This window comes from Camelus ferus, chromosome 13, assembly GCF_009834535.1.
Source record: "Camelus ferus isolate YT-003-E chromosome 13, BCGSAC_Cfer_1.0, whole genome shotgun sequence".
NCBI classification, from domain to species: Eukaryota; Metazoa; Chordata; class Mammalia; order Artiodactyla; family Camelidae; genus Camelus; species Camelus ferus.
This window is the reverse complement of record NC_045708.1, coordinates 12,232,668-12,257,185: the sequence shown is the minus strand read 5'-3', so window position 1 is coordinate 12,257,185 and position 24,518 is coordinate 12,232,668. Positions and strand designations below refer to the sequence as shown.

At 50.2% G+C, this 24,518-nt stretch overlaps 1 protein-coding gene across 2 annotated transcripts in view; it reads right to left on the bottom strand.

Moving 5' to 3' along the window:
• IGSF21 (immunoglobin superfamily member 21) overlaps positions 1-24,518 on the bottom strand; it is a 234,752-nt gene that overhangs the window by 115,129 nt on the left and 95,105 nt on the right. For both annotated transcript variants that reach the window (XM_032495300.1, XM_032495301.1), the window contains exon 2: positions 15,398-15,510. In XM_032495300.1, the coding sequence (XP_032351191.1) occupies positions 15,398-15,510 (113 nt within the window). The remainder of the gene's footprint in view (positions 1-15,397; positions 15,511-24,518) is intronic.

Sequence of the window (24,518 nt, the reverse complement as noted above, 5' to 3'; positions counted from 1 at the left end):
ATTTGAATCCTGGGATATGTGCTTTTATATAATATGAGATATTGTGTCTCAGGTGTTAGAAGAGAAAGGTCATTATTTGCAAATAATAGTCACATAACTTCAAAAAATCCAAAAGACTGAAATTAAACAAAAAGCCTACTAGAGCTGATAAATGTCAGTAAGATGCCCACATAAAGTGCAGACATCACAATTTCCTTTATTCCTCTAGGCATAACCTCTACAGCACACCTCGCACCCTGCCTGCGACCTGGTATTATAGCTATTTGTTGAAAGATGGATCAGCCGAGAGCGCAGCATCATTTGGAAAGGCCAGAACAGGTCAGCAGTGGGGCTGGATTTCTCTGAGGGATCCACTGACCAACTTCCCTCCAGCCTCCAGCTGGTCCCCCTCCGGCATGTGCTCTCAGATGCAGAGGAATACCCCCAGCGGCACCTGCAACAGCCCCTTCAAGTCAGAGACCCCTGCCTGTCCCATCTCAGCTGACAGCTGCGTGGGATCTTGGCACACTGTCCATGCTTGTCCATCTCCAAGTCAGCTTCTCTTAATCCAGGGGGCTAGGACCCTTCCTCTTCCCTAACGTTACTCAGAATTTTATAGGACTGTTGGCATTGGATGGAGCTCTGTCCTGTAGCCTGTGTGTGCAGAAAATTAGAACACCATCATGAGAGTTCACACATGGAAAGCACTTCCTGCAAGCTGAATTGGCAGCAAACAGTGTGATTTCTTGTACTAACCGGGATGATGTTGAGAGGTTGGTGCCATTACCACCAGCCCATTGTACAGGCACTGATGTGGAGGCTGAGAGAGGCAACGGAAGAAGTGGAGGAGCCTGGAATTGAACTCAGATCTTTCCGCCTCCAGTGTCCCTTTGGCTAAATGCGTCTTCACCACTGGTCCACACACTCCTTGGGGCACCAGCTGCTCTTCTGTGAGACACCACCAAACACAGGGTTTTGCACAAAGATCGGGAATCGGGATGGGTCCGCTTAGACTTTCAGGCACAGTGGACTTGCGGGGCGTGTACAGAACATGAGCAAGGCTGGGTGGTGGCTGGCGGCAGAGGGGAGGAGGTCAGGGAGGGGCAGGGCCTGAGCGGTGCCGCAGGGTTTTATTCTAAAGTATTAGGCAAAGCCAAGGAATGACTTGACCCGGTTCCCTTTCTAAAAGATCACTCTGGCTGCTGTGTGGACACAGGATTGGAGGCTGGGGAGACAAGAGAAGAAGCAGAAAGTGTGGGTAGGAGGCTGCCACCTCTCGGTGGTGACAGAGGCTGCTGGTGGCCAGGAGATGGGAAGAAGGGAGTGGATTCAGGGCATGATTTTGAAGGTTGACTAAATGGAAGAGCTATAGGGTGGGGGTCAAGGGAAGGGAAGAGACAGGACAGAGCTCTCAGTTTTTGGTTTGAGTAACTGGGTGGAGGGTAATGCTAAAGATTGTGGGAGGGTGGGCAGGAAGAAGGTCCAGGTCTGGGGAAGAAATACAAAATTTTGCTTTGGTCATGTCAAGTCTGAGATGCTCATCAGATATGTCTGGGAGGGGTCTAGAGGTTTGTAAAACTGGATGCTCTTTTGCTTAAAATTCTTTGAATGCTCTCTGTGGGTATAATCCAAGCCCCATTGCCTGGAGCCCCAGCCGTGGCTGGTTTTGCTTGGGTCCATGATTGCCCTCAACCTCCTCCTCCCACTCCTCCTCTATCCTGCACCAGTGCCTGATGGGATTTCAATGGGCCACCCTCTGGGCCTTTGCACGTGTTGTGTTCTTGTCTCTGCTGGCCATGCCCTTTGTCCCCAGACTAGGGTGGGGCTTCTCCTCTGTGGCTCTGTGACACCCTTTCTCTCCCAGCAGAGCATGAGCCAGGCACGGCGTCTCAGTGTTGCACCCACAGCCCTGCGTAGGTTTCCAGTAGGTGTTAGTTCCATCCATGAAGGAAGGAAGGCATGAAGGGATGAACAAAAGACCTACTACGTCAGAGCCCACACAGTCAGACAGGATTCCCTCCTCTCCGTCTCCAAAGAACCGGCCTGGCATGATTTGATATTCACAAAGTACACCGGGTTAAAGGCGAACTTTTAAATCACTTAAGGAAATAAACAGCTTTCCAACACCGTCAATTATATTGGAAGCACCTGCTCACGTATAATTAATGTGCCAATTAAATGATTATTATCACCATGAAAGCAGGTCCCCCAAGATCCACTACTTGACAACACTTGTTTCGACTCATCTGACTTACTCCACCACCTTGCAAAATAATAATAATAATAATAATAATAATAATAATAATAATAATAATAAAAACATAAACAAATTCATTTCTTGAAGGATAGTCTCCAGTTCAGACTTTTCACTAATCCAGGCCACCTATCTCCCTCACTGGCTGCTTCCTGAGATCTGTGTGCCATGATTTGTAGGAGACCCGGCTCTGGTCGATAGCACCAGACATTTTCCCACGTCCACCAAAGGGATGTAGGCAGCTGCCCGGCGTGCGGGGAGCACGCAGGGAGAGGCGCGGTAGTGGAGGTCCCGTCTTTCCACCTGTCTGCTCTGCATGTGTCTGTTGGGGTAGGTGAACCGTGCTGCGTGGGTCATCTCTGCAGTGGGGAGCTGTGTTTTCCCTCAGGTCCTCCTTTGGCGTTGACAGCCCCTGCGTGGATCTGTAACACCGCCTCTGCAGACTGGTGGCTCTGGCTGTGTGATGATGGGGACAGCCAGCTCAACCCTGCATCCTGGCCCTGTCAGCTCTATGGATCAGCCTGGGTGCTGACGAGGTTGAGCTGTAAGGAGAAGTCAGGCCAATGTACAGATCCTACTCTGTCTTACTGTCTGCAAGGCTTGGAGCCAGTTACTTTACCTCTCTGAGTCTCCGTGTCCCCAGCCCTAAAATGGACCAGAGTACCGGCATCAGATGTTTTCTGGGAGGATTCAGTGAAGCTATTTTGTAACATATCTGACACAGCACCAGACCTAAACCATAGTGATGGTGCTCATGATGAACAGGAGGAAGAGAGAGGTTCCTCAAGCCAGAGGGGTTCAGCCTTTCTGAGGGTTCAGCCCTTGGGTTGCCTGTCCCTGGGAGGCGGGGCAATCTCTCCCACCCTCCAGGATGCCTTCAGCAGAGCCTAAAGGAAGAGCATCCCTTAGGAATCAAAGAGCCGGTTCAAAGCCTGACCTAACCACTCCTTAGTAGCGCAACTCAGAGCAAGTCGATTAACCCCACCTCACCTCCGTCTCCCAGGCTCTGACGTGAGAATTAGAGTGTCCAGCTCTCAGGGCCCTTTCTGCCCTTCCCCCATCCCCTATCCTTCCTCTTCCTTCTCTCCAGGCTCCCTGAGGTCTCAGAACACTCGCAGCTTCTCCCTTCACTGGAGCACACAGGAGATACGTCTGGAGAGGCAGGCAGGGACCAGACCAGGCAGACCCTACAGAGTGACACCGGGGATTTGGGTCTTTGTCCTAACAGCAATGTGGAGGCCTCAGTGATGAGTTTCAGGTGGGGTGACATGGACAGAGGTATGTTTTACAAGGCCCTCTGGACCTGGTCTTACCACCTTCCTTCACATTCTTCCCCACCTCTCCACTCCCAGGTGTCTGCAGCCACATCGTCTTCGATTGTTCACTCAAGGATGGGGCACCCACACGAGTCAGATTTACAGAACATCCACAATCACCCCTCTCCTGGGGCTTCCAGAACTTTCCAGATGGCTGGTGTCCCATACTTGGTGTGCGGGCTGGCCAAGTTGGCCAGAGGCTCGGTCCCTACCTGGTCATGGCGTCATCGCCGGGCAGCTGGACTTGGCGCAGCCCAGAATTCCAGAGATGAACTGAACAGCATCATCCTACTCCGGCTCCCTTGGGCCAGGAAGCCAGAAATCCTTCCTCGCACATATTTGACAGGTGGTCACTTGAGCATTTGCTTAGACACTCCCAGGGGTGGGGAACTCACCAGCCCCCAAGTCACCCCAACCATTGTTGAAAAGCTCTAATTGTGAGAAAATTTTTTTACCTTATCAACTGAGAGTCTACTTCCATGTCCCTCAGAGCCACATAAAGTACTCATCCATCCATCCATCCATCCATCCATCCATCCATCATTCATTCATTCATTCTGTAAGCTATATGCGCTAATACAAACAGGACACCTGGTTGACCTTACTAGCAAGGCACTTACATTCTGGGAGAGAGATTTTCAACTATTATAGTTAATTCCCCTGTTGTGAGCCCTCAGCTAGCAGACACCTGTCCTTTTGGGGGCAGTTACCACAATTTCAAAGAAGTGTTGATTTGACAATCTTTGGGGCAATACCCATCTCCCTGCTTAACCACAAGCTCCAAAGACCCCGTTGCTCTTACTCAGTGCCCTGTTCCCAATGCTAGGTGCACAGTAGGTGCTCCAGAAATGTCCCCTGCATAAATGGACACATGCATCGTGTGTATTAAGTCACAGGGTAGAGTTCTGAGTATTTTGAGAGTGTTATGAGATGCCTGGGTCATGATGGTTGCACGAGGAAGAAGATGGAAGGGGGAAAAGGATGGGGAAAGGTCCCTGGGGGTGACACCGAAGCTAACCTTGGAGGGCCAGTCGGAGTTCTCCAAATGAGGGATGGGAGGGCAACGCAAGCAGAGGAAGCAGCATGTGCACAGCACGGAGGCAGGAAAGAGGGTTGGCACGTTCCAAGAACTGCAAATAGGCCATATGATTCCAGTGGTGGGCCCATTTGGGAACGTGGTAGGAAGCAAGGCTGGAGAAATCAGTCAATGGAGCTTGAATCAAGGACCTGGCTTGCTGGGCCAATAACCTTGAATTTGATTTTTAAGGTGATGGGGAGCTCTTATGAAGAGTGGGGCAGTCATGGTGTACTTTAGAAAAGAGCCAGGCTGTGCCTGTCTGCAATGAGGTGACTGTGTGACTTCCCTAGGGACATCTCTGAGTCCCCTGGGAGGAGGACACAGCTACCCTTCATATGAGGATGACACACTCAACACAGAAAAGGTGGGGAGAGGAGGAGGAGGAGGAAGGATTTAAGAGGGAGGAGGATCCTGAGCTGGTTTTTGGGGAAACATCTCTCATTTCAGTCTGTTATTTTATTCCGTTGGTGTGCTAGAGCGGAAGTTCACTGTAATCCTTCTCTGACAAGTTAAGTCAGACCCCTTGTCACTTAAACCCAGCAGGGCTAAACCGGGCAGAGTCTGCTGGAAATCACACTTTGGGCTTAATATAGCTCTGGACTCCATTGGCTCAGAGGCCCCCGAGCAACTCAGGCCAGGATCTCTGCCCTGATGAAGCATTGCTCACGCTTTGCCCTGGGGCGCATCTGGCCACAAGGGTCAGCCTCTCCCTCCAGTCCTCCGGGTCTGCGGTTGGGGAGAGGAACCGGAGAGGGAGGCTGGCTGCAAGGAGGGAGAGAATACATTCTACAGAGACCGTCTCATTTCACCCTTCCATTTTACTGATGACGATCCTGAGGCTCAGAGAGGGGAAGTGATTTGCTCAAGGTCACACAGCAGGATATTTTGCCCCCAGGCACCTACTCTTTTCTCTGCTGTGCATTTAAGTGAGGACAAGCTCCCCAGAAGGAGCTAAGTCATCAATACATCCACCTCAAATCTGCCAGTCTACTGTGTCTTCTTTCACGACCATCCAGTGGGAGAGCCTGTTACTGGTGGAGACCATATGTGCTCCAATAGAACGTCTTGTTACTTGGGCATGCACTCCAACAGTTGGCACCCCTCCTCTCAACAGTGTGGGAGCCAAGAGCTCTTATCAGCCCCACATGAGCACCTCTGGGCAGAGAAACGGTCTCATTGCCAATATCAGAAACCTGATCTTAATCCCCCAAAGAGGATAGATTTCTCTGGTCAGAACACCTTCCCTTGTGCCAGAGAGAGCGGTGATGTGCTGCCAAAGCAAGCCTTTCCTTTCCTCCCTCTTATCTCCTTCTCCCGTCCAAGGGTGCCTGTGCACACATCCGGGCTGACTGGCCTGTGGCATCTGGACTGAGCAAAAACCCTGCCACTCATCCCACAAAAAGCTGACTGCAGCTACCCTCCCTCCAGGTCCCACAAAAGCTCACAGACCACAGGCTTTCTGCCACAGCTTTGCAAACCCTCGGTCTTCTAGATGCATCCCTCCACATCGCACCCTCACACCTGGACACCTGCTGCTGCCATTCCTGAGCCTTTCAGGGGATGTCACAGGTCCCTTTGAGAATATTCGGCCCCCTTCCCCTAAAAATACACACTTTTGGGCATACGTGCTGGGCTTCCAAGCACCCCTAGAAGCCTATCCACACCTTCCTAGGGATCCAGAGACCCCACATAAGGACTCTGGCCCAGGATCTGCAGGTATCACGGCACACACTGGAGAAGCAGATTAAGAAAAATCAGCCACAGACACAGATGAGACGGAGAACGAAAATACCAGGTGAAATGACTCTAATCCAAGAATGTACAAAATGCTGAGGAGACATAGCAGGAGGAGCTCTGAATTCTGCCTGGTGAGCAAGGTCAGAAGGCTTCACAGAGGAGAGAGTGAGTAAGACTTGGCCAGGCGGAAAAGAGGATAAAGGGATAGAAGCGGAGCCTATTTCCCTTGCACAAGGGCGATGGAAATGGCTTTTCTGCAGGCGTCTCCTGTTTCACACAATCCCCCCGGGAGATGTTTAGGGGAAGTGGGTCAAGCCCATTGGCCAGATGAGGAAACAGAGGTTTACAATGTAATGATGCCTGGACCAGAAGTTCTCCCCTGGAGGGAAAGGGGTCCACTGTCTCCTTCGCTGCATCTCCAGCCCAATGTACCATGCTCAGCACCAAGCAGGGCTGTGTGAACAGCATCGTCCAGGGGCCACTGAGTTAATTGGATGGTTAGAGCTGGGATCTTTCCTCCAAATACGAAATGCGTTGCTGGGTCACTCAAGACCCTCCTAAACTCTCTGGACAGCCATTTTTACATACTCAAGGAGGAGAGTGAGGCTGCCACCAGTTCTGGATTGCAAGGCTGGGGAAGTTTGGAATAGATAATGCACTTGGTGGCTTATGAAAGACATGCAAACAGAGATGGGTCAGATAGAAGCAACTGTGCCTTTGTGTTATCTGCAAAAGTTTGTCCAGAAGTTCAAGGTCAAATCCTGTTGATAGTCAAAACCTCAAGGCCATGCCCCAGCTGCTGTCCACTCCAGCCAGGCTTCTGCCCCTACTGGCTCCAAGGGGGCCACTCCAGTCCAGGACCCCACTGGGCTTCATGTTACCAAATTCATGGTCATTTCTCATCCTAAGCCACCTCACTCCAGCACTGGATGTAGCTGAATATTCTCTCTCTCGGAGCACTTTCTTCTTTGGGGATCAGGGACACCCCACTCTCCTAGCTTTCTCCATATCTTGCAGGATGCCCCCTCTCAGTGTCTTGGCTGGTCTAGTTTTCTGTCTCTAAATCTTGAAAGTCCCATGGTCCACACTGGGCCCTCTTCTCCTACGCATTCCCCAGGTCATCTCATCCAAGGTCATGGCTTTAGATCCATCCATATTCTGATGATTCTCAAGTATAAATCTCTGGTCCTGACCTCTCCCCAGAATTCCAGCTTTAGACTCCACTGTGCTCTGACAGCTCTGTCTCCGTGTCTTAGAAGCACTTGGGAACTTAACGTAGCTGACGAGGAACCCCTTCCGACCTTCTCCTCTGCCTACCCTCCTCATCTCAGTAAACAGCACCATCCCCCTCACCTCGTTACTCAAGCCTGAAAGCCAGGAGTCCTCCTGAATCGTCCCTTTCCCTCATTCCTTTCATATGTCAGCAAGCCCTTTAGATTACCTGCAAGTCACAGCAGAACGTCTTTTCCCTCCCATCATCTCCACTTCCACCATCCCAACCCTCATCCAAGCCACAACTGCTTCCCGCCTGAAATGCTGTAATAACCTCCTGTGTGGTCTCCCTGCCTCCTTGTTCTCCTAAGTCCATTCACCCTGAAGTGACTTTTTTAATGAACAGATTCTGTTACTTCTCTGCTTAAAACTCCTCAAAGCTTCCTGCCACCTTTAGAATCACTCCAGACCCAGATCCCTGGAGCACAGGACCTGGAGTGAATGGTCTTGCCCATTTGCCCCACCTCATTTCTAAACTCTCCCCTACTCAGTTCATTCCAGCCATGCAGGGGGCTCTCTTTCTGTTCTTTGAACACACAGAGCTTGTTCCCAGCATGGGTCCTTTGCACGTGCTCCTCCATGTGCCAGAATGCTCCATCTCTTCTCCTGGGCACAGTGGGTTCCTTGTTGCCTTCGAGATCTTGGCTTAAATGAGAGTCTTTTCCTGACCATCCGATCCCTTTCTATCCCATCAGTCCTTTTTAATAACATGCACTGTCCCCTATCATTATCTGTATTTTTCTTGTTTGTTTGTCTTTTCAACTCCTCTCCCAAAATAAACTACATGAGTTCAGGATCTTGTTGTCTCGTTCTTTGATGCACCCCCAGTGCCTAGAACCACCCAGGTCAGTGACCATGGGCTGGACTAATGTCAAAGGGGTGAATGGAGCAGCTCGCTCTACCAGCTTCCCAAATACCAGAATGTGGTCCCTGCCTAAGCCAAGTGCATTACAGTCACCTGAGGGAGCTGGTTAAACGTACAAAGGCCCTGAGGCTCCAGTCCTAGGGGATCTGATTCAATAACTGCAGTGAGGTTCAGCCATCAGTATATTTTTACAAGCTCCTCTGAGAATTCTAAGGAGCAGTCAGAATGGGCAACTCTTGCACCTCTGCAACCAAACTTTCATTAGAGACCAAGATTGAGGCTGCAATAGTTGCAATTCACACTCTGACCTCTAGAGGGAGCTTAAAGTTGCTCCCGTCACTCCACCCCCAGAAGGAGGGACTGTCTGCTATGGATCTGGGATGGATGCAATCTATGGTCAAGGGTGGAATAAACAGACTGCAATGGAACTAGACTTGGAAAAGTGTTCTTATTTCCTCCTAATGTGTTAGCACACTTATCTTACAATCAGCTGTCCTTTGGTGGGCCCTCTCTCAGAGGCTTTCTCTTTCTTCTTATGTACCTGGTATGACAGGTATGGGACATTCTTCATTAGGGAAAACTTGCCCCTTTGGAAAGCCAGGGGCAGGGATGGAGGCATGGACCAGGCAGCTCAGCCGGCATAGCCCTGGCTCTGTGAAAAAAGCCTCTTGTCTTCCTTAATCCCGTCCTCCTCCAGATCTTGGAGATGTTTAAGACCTGTAAGCCCAAGATGTGCATGTGGGTCTAGGAGGGTAGCAAGGAGCAGTCAGGTTGAGTGGTCCCCAGGCTGGGCTCCCGGCCAGAGGGGCCAAAGGGGGATGCAGCCCAGTTCTCTGGAACTTGGGCCCCGGTCTCTCTACTCATCACCAAGAGTGTACCTGCCTTCTTGTCCTTATGATATTATTGGACTGTAATGTCTCCTTATGATCATCATTTTCTATTTTGTTTCAGACAACAAAGCATTGTCAGGGACTGAGAGAACCATTGCCAGTAAAGCCATTTTGAAATAACTCCTTGCTTCAGGAAGAGCTAAGATCCATTGAAATGGCTTAGTTGTGTGATGACATTTCCAAGAACTGAATCCAGTTGAGTTCACCAGCGTAACCACATAGCAACAAAGAGTGTACCAGCTTAAAGCATTATCTCTGCCCGGCTGCCTCGGGAAGGCAGGTGGTGGGATGGAACTCAAAGAATCCCATCTTGGTGCTCCTCCCCCAATACCTTCCACTCTTGTTTTGTAATTTCCCTCTCTGGATCCCTTGTTACCAAGAGACACAATAGGACAATGGCTACCACTTATTGGCTAGGTCCCATAGGGAGCTTTTGTTGGATGGAATAAAAGGACTGCAGTGGGACTGGTCTTGCCTGGTTGCAAACATCGTCTCATTTATGCCTACAAAGTAGGCGTCCTCATGCCCAATTTCAGATGAGGTTTCTAAGATGCAGAAAGGCTAGTTCACTGCCTGAAGTCACTCGCCCTGAATGCACATGCACGTATTTTGATTCTCTCTACCTCCCCCTTCCAGCCTGTAGGCTAAATCCTTTCTCTGATGGCCCAGAGCAGTGCAGAGGCAGCTGGCAGAGCCCCAAAGCAGGAAGCATCATGGAGGAGGTATCTCCACCGCTCAACAAACACCCACACACACGTTCTGCACAAGGTGAAAGGGGCCAGATAAGGAGCTCCTGGAAGTGGCGGTGTTATCGCTGTTTGTAGATCTACCTCTTGCTCTATCTCACTCCGTGGCTCTCTTTTCTGTGGCCTTGTAACCCGGGCCCAGCGCAGCTCTTGGGAACAAATCGTGAAGGAAAGAGACGAAACAAAGGAAAGATGATAAAAACTGCTGTGAAAGGTTAAATTCCCATGATTCTCTGTCACTGTTTAATGGATTTCTATGTTCTAAACAGACCTTTGGCTTTGCCTGCTGGGCAGGTGACCTCCAGGTAAATGAGTTTAGACTATGTTCCCTAATAAGAAATGTTCCCTTTTTCTCATACTCCACAAAGCCCCCTGAGTATGCAGACTCACACTCAATCCCCAAGCAGACAGATGTAGCCAGCTGTACACTGATGTCCACCTGAAACAGAAGTGGGGTACCCGGAGTGGTTTATCACAATATGCATGTATATTTCCAGCTCTACCATTTGTTCACTTAACAAATATTAACTGAGGTGATCTCTGCTACGTGTTGTGCATACGATGGGAAAAAGACACGAACTTTGTGCTTAAGATGCTCACAGCCCAGTGGACAGATAGGTATTTTGACATAATGAGGTAAGAGATGGAGTCTAGATCCTAAAAGAGGAATCCTGGAGGAAGTGTCTAGAACTTTCTGCAGAAGTCAGGGAAGGCAACATGAGCTGAGACATAGTCTTTGGGGATGGCCTCAGTGTCTTCATCTGAAAAACAGGCTTAACAATAGCACCAACTTCAGCGCCAACATGGAAATGAAATGCAGCTGTGTACATAAAGCGCTCAATCCAGGGCCTGGAATAAAGTTTCAATGATGTTAGCCACTCAGATTAGTATTAACAGAATTACTGAGTCCCCACATACAGATGTAGATAGATAGAAATGATTAAGTAGAAGATACGTATCTTTCATTTTCTAGAGCCAGGTCCCGACTTTAATGCTAGGATAGTTTGATTGTTAGGCGAGTGACTCCTACTGGCCAAGTGTGGAATTGCACTTCTGCCCTATTAGCCACTGTGTATTTTCTAGGCAAAGAGGAAATGTGCTGAGCTCTGAAAAAAGAAGGATGGGAAACTCAAATCTGGGAGGGGAGCTCATGCAACAGTGAAGAAAGTGTGGGGAGATGATGAAAAGGCTGTGAAGCATCCTTAAGCAGAACAGGGCTTTGGTAGACAATTATGATACCGGTACCTCAGGAGACTGAAAATGCTCATAACCTCTTCTCTGTTTTCAAAGAAGTCTTTTGAGAATGAGGATCCTTCTTCCAACCCTTATTCTTCACAAGCCAATGATTACACAACAAATAAAGTTCATTTTTCCTGAAATTCACTTTAGAGTGAGTTTGCCTACAAAGCTGGCTCGATGAGCAGTCACTGCTATTCTCCTTGTCAGGAAAGTACAGTATATTCCACAGACCACAGAAAAAACGTTCAGCTATCTACAGCAGGCTGTCCAACAGAACTTTCTGCGATGTTGGAAATGTTCCGTTCCTGCTCTGTCCAATATGGCAGCCACTGATTACTTGTGGTTAGTGAGCTTTTAAAATGTGGCTGGTCTGAACAAGAAAATGAATTTCTAATTTAATGTGATTTAATTTAATTTACACTTGAATAGCTACATGTGATTAGTGGCTACCATATTGGGCAGCACAGACCCAGGGCTGTACACTTCCTTGAATCCATTCTAGAGTTTTGTCGTCTTTTCCTATCATTTGGCCCAACCATAGGGCAAAGTGTCCAAGGTGCAGGACTTTGCCACCTCCTCCTATTTCCCTGTTCACCTACCTCACCCCTAAGGGATCTAAAAGCCAAGACCTTCCCAAATGTTGGGCTGGAGTTCTTGTTAACCCCAAAAGGGTGATCCCTTTTGCTTCACACAAGTCCATCAGCTCCCCCGGTTTACCCAAAGGATCCAATCCATTTGCTACACTTCTGAATACTTAGGGTGACCCCATTGCTAAGATAATGTCTTTAGGGCCAGAGGGGAGGCTGCTAGACTCTATACATGTTTTGGGCCATTTTGTGCCCACTGGGCTGAGCGGGCAGCGGCAGCCCCATCATCACAATGCCCTGCTTTTCCCTTTTAAAGAGACTGGAGACACAGCCCTGGCTGGTCCTGTGTAATCTATTCATTTCCTTCCAAGCCCGGCTCTGTAAGCTCATTCATGGAGGATGGGCAAAGGAAGCTGGGGAGGGAAGCAAACACACGTACAGAAAACAAACAACACTCGGCAGCTCCCTGTTTAGGGGAGTGGGTGAGGGGGGAGACACGGATCGGGGGATGAAGCTGTCGGGCTTGTCTAGAGCAGGGAGTCTGGCTGAGGAAGGAGCCTGGGGCTTCCACTGCTGTTTCTCCCACTCTCTCCAAAAGCCCTGCTACGGTCTTGGCTCCTGGAGCCCCTATCTTGGTAAGCTCTTATCTCTCTCCATTCAGCTGGCTCCTTGGGGAAAGAAAGGGTAGGTGAGGAAAGGCCAGAGTGGCAGCAGGTAAAGAGATGACTGGCAGCATGGGGCCATTTCCTGGAATTTGCTCCCATCCTCGGTCCCCTCCTCACCATCACAGACAGGGCACACAGGGCTCCTGCGGTCCCAAGGAGAGAACCAAGTCAGCTGAACCCGCTACCTCCATCCAGCCATAGAATCAAAAGGGCCCAAGCATTTGGCTGGAGTGGGTCATTTGCATATGATTTGCATACATCTGCATCCCTCCCTCATTCCAGACGCCCTCAGTCAAAGGATGTGAAATGAAATAAAATAAATTAATTAGTGCAGCCTACTATAGCCCGATATGCAGGACCTGACACCCATAAGAGAAGTAACTGATTTTTAAAGCAATCAATGTGATCATGGGCCAGGATGGAGATAGCAGGGGTGGGGAGGTGAAGAGGGGCTCTCAGCACTGGGGTGGAAAAGGGGAAGGAAAGTGTCTGCCCTGAAGCTGGGCATTTCTTCCTGCCCCAGCCTTATCCCTCATCTTCAGAGAACACAGAGGTGAGCCATGTGGAAGTCTGCTCCTGGTTTCCTACACCTGGGCCAGGCTCTGGCATTGCCCCCACCCTGGCGGCTACCCCTGCAGGGAGATCTTCACCACTGATGCAGGAACATTCAATTTCAAACAAGAGTGAGGCTAGTGACTTCAAGGAATGCGAAGGCAACCAGGTGCCTATTGGTATTTTCCTGTCTCCAAGCTCCCTCCCACCTTCACTCCTATTATCTGTTCCCATTGGGTCTCCATATTTCTCTCTGCCAGTTGGGCAGGTCTCTCACTACCCCTCACTCCTATCCCAGCCGCGTGGTGATATCCAGCAGTAAGCTGGAGTTAATTTATCCCAGTCCTTCTGCCAGGTGCTAATGAGATGCTCACAGCATGTGTCAGCCAAGCAGTTCCCGTATCATGTAAATACGCCTCTTAGTGATTCAGTTCATGGCACTATTTAACATATGCCGTGACTTTCTCTAGGCCAGTTGATCTATTCGGGATGGAAACCTCATCTGAAGCTCAGGCCCTGTGGGAAGCCAAATGTCAGTTTCACACCTGTGCATCCCAGGCTGCCGCGAGCTTGGGTGGAGGACCAGAGAGGAGATTCTAAGCGGGGAGGGTTACAATGCTAAGACGGAGAACAATGACGTTGGTTAAAAGGAGCCCAGGTCACAGTGGCCAGCCAGATATCAGCGACCAGCAAATGATGAATCAACAGCCAAGAATGTAAGAAGGAACAGCAAGGATAGGATGATTCAAAGCAAGACTGGACCAAGAGCAAGGAGCCAAGAAGCCCAGTTCTGAGTCAAGGCTGAATGGTGAGTGTGCCCCAGGAGGATTCCCTAACACAGGGTTTCCTTGCATGACACCACGGGTGTGACAGTAGCTTGAAGGAGAAAAGGAACTAGTTCTAGATGCCTGATAGCCAAACTGTGCCCACCTGGCCCTCCACCTTCCACCTCCTCTCCCCACGGCCCACCGCCCACTTCCACGCTCCATCTGTTCCACCCAGAGCGGTTCCACTTGACTGTGTCACCACTGGTTTCACTGAAGAAAGGGCCACCCAACTTACAAAGGTTAGATCAGGGGCCAGTAGACTCTGGTTGGTGGACCAAATCAGCTTATAGCCAGCCTGTTTTAGTATGACCCACGAACCATGGCTTTTTACCTTTCTCCATGGTTGAAGAAAAATATTTTTAAAAAGGAAAAGAATATTTTTTTGACATGTGAAAATTACATGAAATTCAAGGGTCTATGAATAAAATTTTATGGAGCCCTGCCATGCCCTTCCATTGACACGTTGCCCCTGGCTGTTTTCACATGACAACACAGAGCTGAGTACTTGCGACAGAGACCATATGGTCCCCAGAGAGGAAAATATTTACTATCTGGGCCTTACCAAAAAAAAAAAAAAAAAAAAAAAAAAAATCACCAACCCCTGTTGTAGATCATGGAAGGGGAGTTCTCCACCTAACTCGTTTCCAAGATGGAAACGAGTGCAAACCTGAGTGCGGCACTGCAAGAAGGTTAGCGTCAACCGGACCTCCTCCTGAGCCCAGCCAGCCCTGAATCCTTTGTGGTAAAGGGAGACCAGGCTGGGATGCCCGGTCCAGACACACAGATATTTCTGCCAGTGGCTACAAAGGCCAACAGTTGTTCCCAAGACCCGAAGCTGGTTCTCCTGTTGCTAACACCTGGGCCCTGGGCAGGTGGACACCAGCTCACCTCTAACAACATCCCTTCTCAGACCTTAGACGTTGGGGTGCCAGATCTCAGCACTAGTCCTATGTGGGATCCAATTAGGAGGTAGACTATGTCTATCATTTGATTTCTAAGAAGGCAGGAAGCTGTCCTGTTCTCCTCTCTCCCCTGCCAAAAACATCACCCAAAGCCACATGCCCGAAATTCCACCCTTCAATGTTCCTTAGTTGTTACACAGCAGTCAGGCCTGCAGGGTGCTTAGTAACTCACACTTGGTACTAATGGGGTTTCCTGAGCATAAGGGCACATTAGGGACACAGAAGAGGCCAGACTGAGATAGATCCTGAGGGCAGAAGAGAAAGCTGGGCAAAGGGGCCTTTGAGGAGGGTTTCGGTAAAAGATGGAGACCTGGCAGAGCATACAGGCAGCTCAGGGATGGGTTAGGGCTGAAGACATGGCCAAGCCTGTGAGGGTCTCTACCCTCATCCCTGGCCATGGGCATGGAGGGGCAGTGGCGGGGACTTACCCGGTACCACACGATCTCACGCATGCGGCCATCCGTCTTGAAGTTACACTTCAAGGTCACGGCATCACCAGCCACCACAGGTGGGAGAGGCTCAATGTTGACAGTCAAGTAGCCTGTGGAAGAAAGGAGAGAGAGGCAGTGAGGGCATGAGCTGATCCGGAGGACTGGGCCGACTGGCGAGGCGGGGGAGGAGCTGGCACAACTGTAGGGGGCGCTGTTTGCACTGAAGTCCATGCGAGTGGTGACTGTGGACCTGAGGGGAGCTCATCACACTCTTTTTTCTCATTGATGCTGCCCTTTCTGAGAACCTCCCTGGCTCCCATGGATCCATCCAATCCTGAAAACTCTCTGTAGGATGGATCTTCCCATGAGAGTAGGACCTGTTGGCACCTGGAGTAAGCGTATCAAGGTATTTCTACAAGAAATCCCAGAGACATGGGTCTGTGGTCAAACTCTGCACCTCCATCTATCCTTTTAGAAAGCCTCAATATGTGTAAGCTCTGTAGGAAAGGAACATGCTGAAATTCATTTAACCCAGCGTTTCCAAACCTATGTGAAACAGGTCCTTAGCCAGCTTTTAAACCCTATCAGCATCCCATGCAGCCAGGGTCCCTGGAACATTGGGGTGTGGAGTGCTGGGTGTCTATACCTCTCCATTCCCAGCCTCACAAAATTGCTCCTGATGAGAGGGGACAATAGCCCTGGGAAACTGCTGTTTGCTTCCTGAACCCCCAAATCTCCCATCACACACACCCTGCTGCCCAGAGGGAGGGGCAGTTCTAACCCCCAGGCCGTGGCCATGGTGATGGTTGTGGGGTGGTAACGGGCTGACTGGTTGGGAAGGCATCTCACAGCTCTGCAAACACAGACGATGCTTCTCCCCTATCAGCTGCCCCTGGAATCCCTGCCCAGCTCCCAGGATCTGGGACTCTTCCCCTGGTGGACACACCCTAGGGAACACTGATGCCTTCACATCAAAGTCCAGCCTGCTGAGGTCCCTGACCCTCCCCTCTGCCTCCGAGAAATTCGTCCCCAGGGCAAGGTGCCCACTCCAGCTCAGCTAGGGACCTCGTTCTTGGGCTGATCGTCCAGGCTCATCTGATTGGCTTCCTGCCGGCTGATGTCCAGCCATTGATCTAATGGATCAATCCAGTCTGATTGTCTTAATGAGAAAACTAGCCAGAATGGGCTCGGGGATTTCAATTGTGCAGGCAACCTGAGCGGATGGAGCCCAGGGGCCTGACCCCTGCCTGGAACTTAATGGTTACAACACTCTAGGGGAAAAAAAGAAAAAGAAAAAGGAACTGACTTTGGGGTCGATTTGGAAGCTGGCGTCAAACTGGACCTGTGTGGTCCAAGGCACCAGGTCCCAATGCCCAAGGTATGGGGGTAAGCCTGGGGCTCACCCCCGAGGCAGCCTCTAACTTAAACAGGAGGTTAGGCTCGCAGGGAGCCTCAGAGCCCACGTGGCTGGTGAGAGCAGGGACCAAGCTAACTGGAAGGAAGGACCGACCTTCTGCCTCCTCCACGCCTCATTTATTCAGCCCCAAGGTTTGCTCCCACCTGCTCTGAGCGGGCCCTGTGCAGGATCCCGGAAGCAGGATGGCTCGAGCACTGCCCTGCTCTCCAGGAATGCACAGATCCACACCATCACACCACGTGGGCGAAAGTAATGGTAGACAGAGGTGGGGGACTATGGGAGGGGAGGGAGAAAACTTGGTCCAGTCTGGATGGTCAAGGAAGTCCCCAAGCCCAGCCAGTGCCACACCATGACAAACACAGAGGCCGCCTGCAGGGGGAAGAACCCCAGGGGGAAGGAGGACTCTGGGGCAAGCCAAGTTGAGCGTGAAATAGTAGGAATGGCTCACATTTCCATGGTACACACTCTATGCCAGACACTGTGCTACGTGCTTAATACACACTCATTTAATTGTCATGACAATCCTAGGAGAGAGGAACTAGTATTATTCCGACTTTTCACAGGGAAAAAGAGAGGCAAAGGAACCTACCAAGATCGCACAGCTTTAAGTGGCAGAGCTGGGATTCAAATCCAGATCCTCTGGTCCCATTGTGACTACCACGCTGTACTCAGCCTAGTGATGGAAGAGGTGAGGAAGGGCCAGCAAACATTTCACATCCAGCCCTGGGGGGACCGGGGTGTGTTGCTGGGGGGCCAAGACAAGATGATCTGATCCCAGCTGCGAATGTTCCCAGCCTTGGGCTGATTCCCCCGCCCCAGGATCATCTTTCCAGTGGGGCTGCCCTCTCCTAGGGGTGGGAGGTGTCACCTTTGGAGCTACAGCTATGAGTTGAGCATCATCAGTCCAGATGGCTGAGGTGCTCAAGACCAGAGAGCAGCCCCTCCCACCGGAAGGAGACAGGAAGGACACATTCTCAGATGCATCAATCTCCCAGCCAGCCCACGGAGGGAGCAGATGGTGCACGTGAGGCGGGCCAGGGCAGGATACCAGCTTGCGCGGCCGCCATTTCTTGGCCAGTCCTGAGGGAATCACAGGTGTAAATCCGGTGGGGATTGAGGGGAATGTTGGGAGACTCTGGTAACTGGCGATCGTGTTGGGAGCACCAGCAGGTGTAGCAGGTGTCTGGGGCATACCATTCACAGGGGAAGCCCAGGGCGAGGGCAGAGGAAGCCCACTGCAGAGAGAAGAGAGGGGGTCCTCGGGACACCGGAAGAGGAGAATTAAAAGGTGGGTGCCTTCATGGGGTGGTTCTGACCCCTTCAGACAGCATTTCTCGGCGTGAATAGAGAATAGGGAGCTTCTAGTAAATGTTTCAGGCAACAAGATTCCTACCATCAATTTCTAAGAGTGTGAAATTTTAGGTTAAATGAAATTAAACATGGTCCTTCCCTCCAAGACATCTCAAGAACTTTGCTCTCTTTCCTTCTTTCTGTCTTGCCTTCTTTCATTAAAAAAATAGAGAGAAAAAAACCTTATTGAGAATCTATTCAGTACCCGGTACTGTTCCAGACACTAGGGATACAGAAGAGGCAGGTCCTGCCCCCGTACAACTGATGTTCCTGCAGAGGAGATGATAATCAAATAAACAAACGATGGGAAATATGTCAAGGAGTGATTAAGTGTAATTAATAAAGAAAAGCAAATCAGGGTAAAGCAAGAGAGAGCAGTAGGGGAGGAGTTGCTCTGGACTGGGCAGCCAGAGGAACATGTGAGCCACGTGTGTGTCTAGGGGGAGAGCATTCCACGGAGAGGACACCACACGTGCAAAAGTCCTGAAGCTGGAGTGTGCTAGTGACTCTCCAAACTTGGGCTGTGGTGGGCAGTTTTTTCATAACATCACACACTCCGGAGTCCGTATTTGGTTGAGCAACCAAGGGTTGGGACCAGGGTGGGGCAAGTGAGATGCACAGGGTACCAGATTTATGGAGGTACTCACTCCCACAGCAGGACCTTAAGTCCTGCTGGTCTCGTCCTGGTTCCCGCCCTCCTAGAGTCCTTTGGAACAAACACTAGGAAACACCTTTCTCAGCTGAGCTGGAAATGACCGTGTCTCCCATTGCCGAGGTCCCCTTACTTGGAGCCACAGAGGGTGGGGGAGGCTGAGCGCAGCCTCCCCCTTCTCAGCCCCGCTGGGAACGGCTGGAGCCAGCTCCAGGCCACAGAGCAGGCAGGAGACCTCAGCTCTAAGGATTAAAGCCTCCTTTCCTGGGCGCGTGGCACGTTCCGGTCTTCCCAGAACTTTCCTGTCCATTTTCCCACTGGCTTTTGCAGCAGCCTGTGCCTGCCGTCCCTGTAAGATGCTGCGATTACTGCGGATGTCACACTGGAGTGCGATTGTCTGTTTGCACATCTGCCTCTCCTTCTGGAACGCGAATTTCATTAATATCAATAGAGTATTAAAATAAGAATACAAGGGCCGCTTTTTGAGCTTTCTTCTGTGTAGGCAGTCTCGGTGGGAATATTTCTCTGTCACGAAGGAGGAGTCATAGTTCAAAGAGGTGAAGGACCGGGCTCAGTACGACTGCCATGGAAACAGCGAAGCCAGGATTTGAACCCAGATCTGTCTGATTCTGAAGCCAGGCTTTCCACCACCTTTGCCACCGCCCGGAGCAGAATCATGTGGCTTGCTGAGGTCATGTGAGGATTCTAGGGGTTGCCCCGATGGGCTGATGCATTGACTTCATCAGAAGCCTGGCTCTCAGATAGGGTAGATGGTGACCATCTGGGGTGGGATCAGGCCCAAGCGAGGGATGGTGGACAGAGGGGAGACCCCACTCCCTCCAAGCTTGAAAGGCTCACAATGAACTTCAGGCTCCCTCGGCCTTTCCTACCCAAGGCGAGGACAAGCCTCAGGCAATGCTTGAGCTCTAAGCCTGGGGTCTGGAGGTGGGATCACTGGCCTGGGGGAGGGAGGGACTTGAACGCAGACCACAAGGTAATTTTCTGACAGATGTACCAGGTGAGGACTGCATCAGCCCCAATCAGCACCTGGATCACAGGTGAGAAATCACCTTCCCAGACACAGACGCACACTGGAGAGGGAACAGCAAGGGTTCATGGTCAAGGAGTTTTTTGCAAAAGAAAAACACAGGGAAAGTTCTCCTCTAGGTCCGAATAACATTCCTCTAGTTTCTATTTCACAAAATTCCATCAGCTTCTGAAGACTCTGCTCTGGCTCTTTCTCTGAATAGACCCTCCCTCACTTTCCTTGCTTCTCCCACCCACATGCCTCCAACAAATTTGAAGTCAGTTATCTGGTTCAAGTTTCTTGCCCCACCACTCAGTTGTGACCCAGGCAAGTTATATGGCCTCCATAGGACTCAGTTTCCCCATGTGTAACGTGGACACTGGGACAATCACGGGGTCCAACGTGGAGAAGCACATTCCAGGGGCTTGTTTACTGTAAGTCCTGTTCACAGGGTGGTGCCCCTGAGCAGGGCGAGGCAGTGCCATGCTTCTGCATCCCCCAGATCCTTATTCCCTCCCACTTCTCACTGTCCAGGTTGGGGGTGAGAAGAGTGGATTCTGACACCTGGAAGCTGGTCAGGGAGTAGGAGATTCAGAGACGACCAGCTTAGCCAGACGCAATCTGGACTTGGATCAGAGCCAGGAGACCCACGCAAAATCCTCCCCACAAGGCAGAGGACAGAAGAGCAAAGAGAAGAGATCTAAGAAGGGCCCCTGCTGCCAGGACCCCCAAATCAAGCCCCTAAGGGCCGTGGGAGGGGGCAGCTGAGCGGACAGGGGTGGGGAGAGACCGGCTCATCCACCAGCCAGGAAGCAGTGATACCGCAGGAAGAGTACGAGAAACATGAGTTCTGTCTCAGCTGTGCTGCCAACCAGCTCTGGCCCCTCGGGCAGGTTGCCCCACTCTCTGGACCTCAGTTTTCCTCATCTGTAAAACGAGGGGAGAACTTCTTTTTCATGGCCTTCAGATGTTAACTGAGCCTGAATCCTGGCCCCTTTGTGCCTTGTACGACTCAACATCATTTTTCCAAGAAGTGAACCCACCAATTAATCAGCACCAACTAAAGATAGAGCTCTGTCTTTCTCAGCATTAAATTTGCCACCAATCAGCCTCCTCCCCTCCACCCCCCTGGCAAGCATGGTATCAAGAAGAAGATCAGGAGTGGAAACGGATTCATCTTAACTAAGCAGTTCATTATCCAGAATGGGGCCATCACTCTCCCCCTCTATCTCTGACAGCATTTACGCCACTCCTGTTAAGATACATTTAGCAAAATCGCAGGCAATATTTAGGAACCAGGCACCCTCCCAATGAGGTGATGACAAATGGCTCCTCTATCCGGAAACTCGCCTTGCAATATCCCAGCATCACTCCTCTCCCCCTTCCCAGCTCAGGGGAGACGTTTCTAGAAGGCTGGCTCACGTCTGGCCCCAGGGGTGGACAAGAGTCAGTAAGGGTTTCCTTGGGAGGGGTACAGGCCTGCCTGGATATACTGAAAAGAGGCATGAACTATATTAGGGCAACCAGATGTCTCAGTCTGCCCAGGACTGGAAGGTTCCCTGGGATGAGGGCTTTCCGTGCTAAAACTAGCAAGTCCCTGGCACACACATTGGTCACCATGGTTACAATCCCATCATGGCCCACAGATGGCCCTGGCTAAATCATTTAAACCTCTCCACCTATTTCAATAATAGGGGTAACTATCCCTGCCTTGACTAACTCTAAGGACTAGTGGGAGTAAATGCTGACCACCCCTGATGCTTGCCCCCTCGTGGGTGCTCAGTAGGTGGTTACGCTAGTTAAAGGCGTCACTTGTGAGATTAGGATTTGTCTTGGTCTTCCTGCATCCACTGATGTCCTTCAATCATCCTCCACCAGCAGCCAGAGTGCTTCCTCTCAAATGCACGCCCTGGCTTTTGCAAGGGCCTTCAGAGTTCCCCATCACTCCTTAGAATAAGGTGCAAACCCTCCCTGGGGTCACCTGGCGCTGGTCTAGCTCTCATTCCCCACCCAGGTCCTGCTGCATTCTGCCCTTCCTCACATGCAGCTTCTCTCTCACCTCTGGACCCTAGCACAGGCTGTCCCCTCTGTCCCAAGCCCTCATTCTTTACTTGGGTCACTCCCCCTCATCCTTCAAGGATTTGTGGAAATCTCACTTCCTCAAGAAGCCTCTCCCTGACTCCCCAGGCTATCGTAGTCCCCCAGACACCCTTACCTTCTTGCTGTTTAGGACACTGAAAGTTACTTGTAATGATGTTTGCACTGTATGTTCTCAGTACACAAGGTCACAGACTGCTTCTATTTGCTGTGTTACCCGTGTGCCTGTTACAGTGCCCAGATCAGAGTATGTGTTGAATGGAGGAACAAATCAATTCTGTCCATCCCCTAGATTGTTCTGTAATTAGACTGAGCAGAGTTCCCAGGAAGGCCCTCTCAGAAGCACCTCTTCCCTGTGGGCCTTGTCTGAGGCATCCCAAGTCAAGGGCCACCATGACTCCAGGTGCTTCCTGAACCTGCCTCTTTGACCACAATTGCTTGGACAGGCATTGGTGTCACCTTGGCATGTCCAGTGGTCTCTCCTGGAGGTCAGGTAGGAGAACTCCATCCAACAGAGGAAATCAGCACTGGGTGGCGAGTGGCCACCCATCAGGGGTGGAAGGACATAAGACGTAACGAGTAAGTCCGCAGATAGCACGTTGGTAGAGCAGAGACCGCACGCAGCAGAAGCCATGGGTAGAAGCACTTGCTGAACCACTGTACAGCAGGGTCCTGGAGCGGGAAAGTGGGCGTCCACCTGAGCAGGGTGACTGCCAGAGCCGGCAGGCTCAGTGTCAGGGGACAGAGCTGCTGATGCATCCTGAACAATGTCCTTTTAAGAACGCTGTGCTGAACAGCTGTCCTGGCTCCCTCACTTTTCCCAGTAGCATCCTCACTTGCAGCAGATGGGTTAGGAACCCCTCGTGCCGGGCACTGTGCTGCTACTTGATGCCCCACTTAGATGTCTTTAGGCCTCCCAAATGAACTGGTCCAAAATGGAAGGGATGTTTTCCCCTCCTTCTCCCCAGTTCAGGGAACACCAGCAAGTGTTGCAGACTCTGTGAAATAAATCCAGAATCAAACTCCCTCACCTCTCCACACCGCCGCGCTGGGCCAAGCCACCGTCATTTATTGCTGGTCTACTGCTATGCTTCCTAGCACTCACCTGGTCCTCTCACTCTCACCTTCGTCCCTGCCCGCCTCTCTGATTTCATCTCCCCTCACTCTCTCCTTCATTCACTCCACCCACACACAACAAAAACTGCTGATCCCTGAATACTCTGAGTATATCCTCACCTCAGGGCCTTTGCACTTGCGGCTCCCACCTCCCAGAGCAATCTTTCCCCAGACACACATATGCCTCAAGTTCACAATTCTTTCTCTGCTCAAATGCCTCCTCTTTGGAGAGCCCTTTGCTAACCATCCCATATAGCATCCCAGTCATTCTCCAACTCTTTACCCTGCTTTATCCTTTTCTAGGCATTTATTACTGTCTAATACATATTTTTTGTTTATTGTCTGCTGATATTTCCCCCTAACTCCAACACTCAACTGGGTTGTAAGCTCCATGACAGCAGAGATTTTGTGTGTGTGTGTTTCAATATTTTTTTCTTTTCCCTGTTCTTCACATTGGATAATTTCTATTGATCTATTTCAAGTTCACTGACTCCTCTGTCATCTCTACCCTGCTACTGAGTCTATCCAGTGGGTTTTAAAATTTCAGTTAGTGTATTTTTCATTTCTAAAATTTCCACTTGATACTTCTTTATATCTTCTACTTCTTTGCTGAACCTATCTATTTTATTGTTTGTTTCTAGATGATTTGTGATTGCTTGTTCAAGTATCTTTGTTGCTTCAAAGTCCTTGTCAGATAATTCCAACATAGGTGTCAATCTCATCATTGGAGTCTATTGATCATCTTCCCCCATGTGATTTGAGAATTTCATGGTTCTTTGTACATCGTGTGATTTTAATCTTTATCTGAACATTTTAAGTATTACTTTGGGAGACTCTAGGTCTTGTTTATATTAATTCTTTCAGCAGTACTTTGATTTCTGGTCCAAACTGCCTGTTAGTATTTATGCTTCAGATTTTTCAACTAGATGTCAATACATTCTGTCCAGGTCTCATAGTTGAATTAATGGAAGATAAAGGGAGGCTGGTCTTTACTCCATCTCACCATAACCAGAAGTCCTTGAGTTTGTATTTTTCAATCACTACTTTATCCCTAGAAATTAGAACTGTTCCTGGAACCTGATAGGAGTGCAATAAATATATGTTAAATAAATGGGGAAAAAATGAGTAAATGAACATGTGATCAGTGTTTGGTAATTTTCAAAGGGTATCTGTAATAATTATCTCCTCAATCACCATTGTGACCCTGGGGGATAGCGTCCCCATTTTAGAAGAGAGGAGACTGAGGCTCAGAGATACAGAATGACTTCCTCATGATCACACAGAGCCAGGTTTGGCAAGCAGGTCCTTTGATTCAGAATCCCATACTCTTCCACCATCCCACAGGAGCCCCCTACCTTTTGCTTCCAAATGGAGAAACTGGAAACAGGAGTAGGTAGAGCTATTGGTGCCCAGAAATACAAAAGAAATCTTGCTTGGGGTGTAGTGAGATCAGACACCA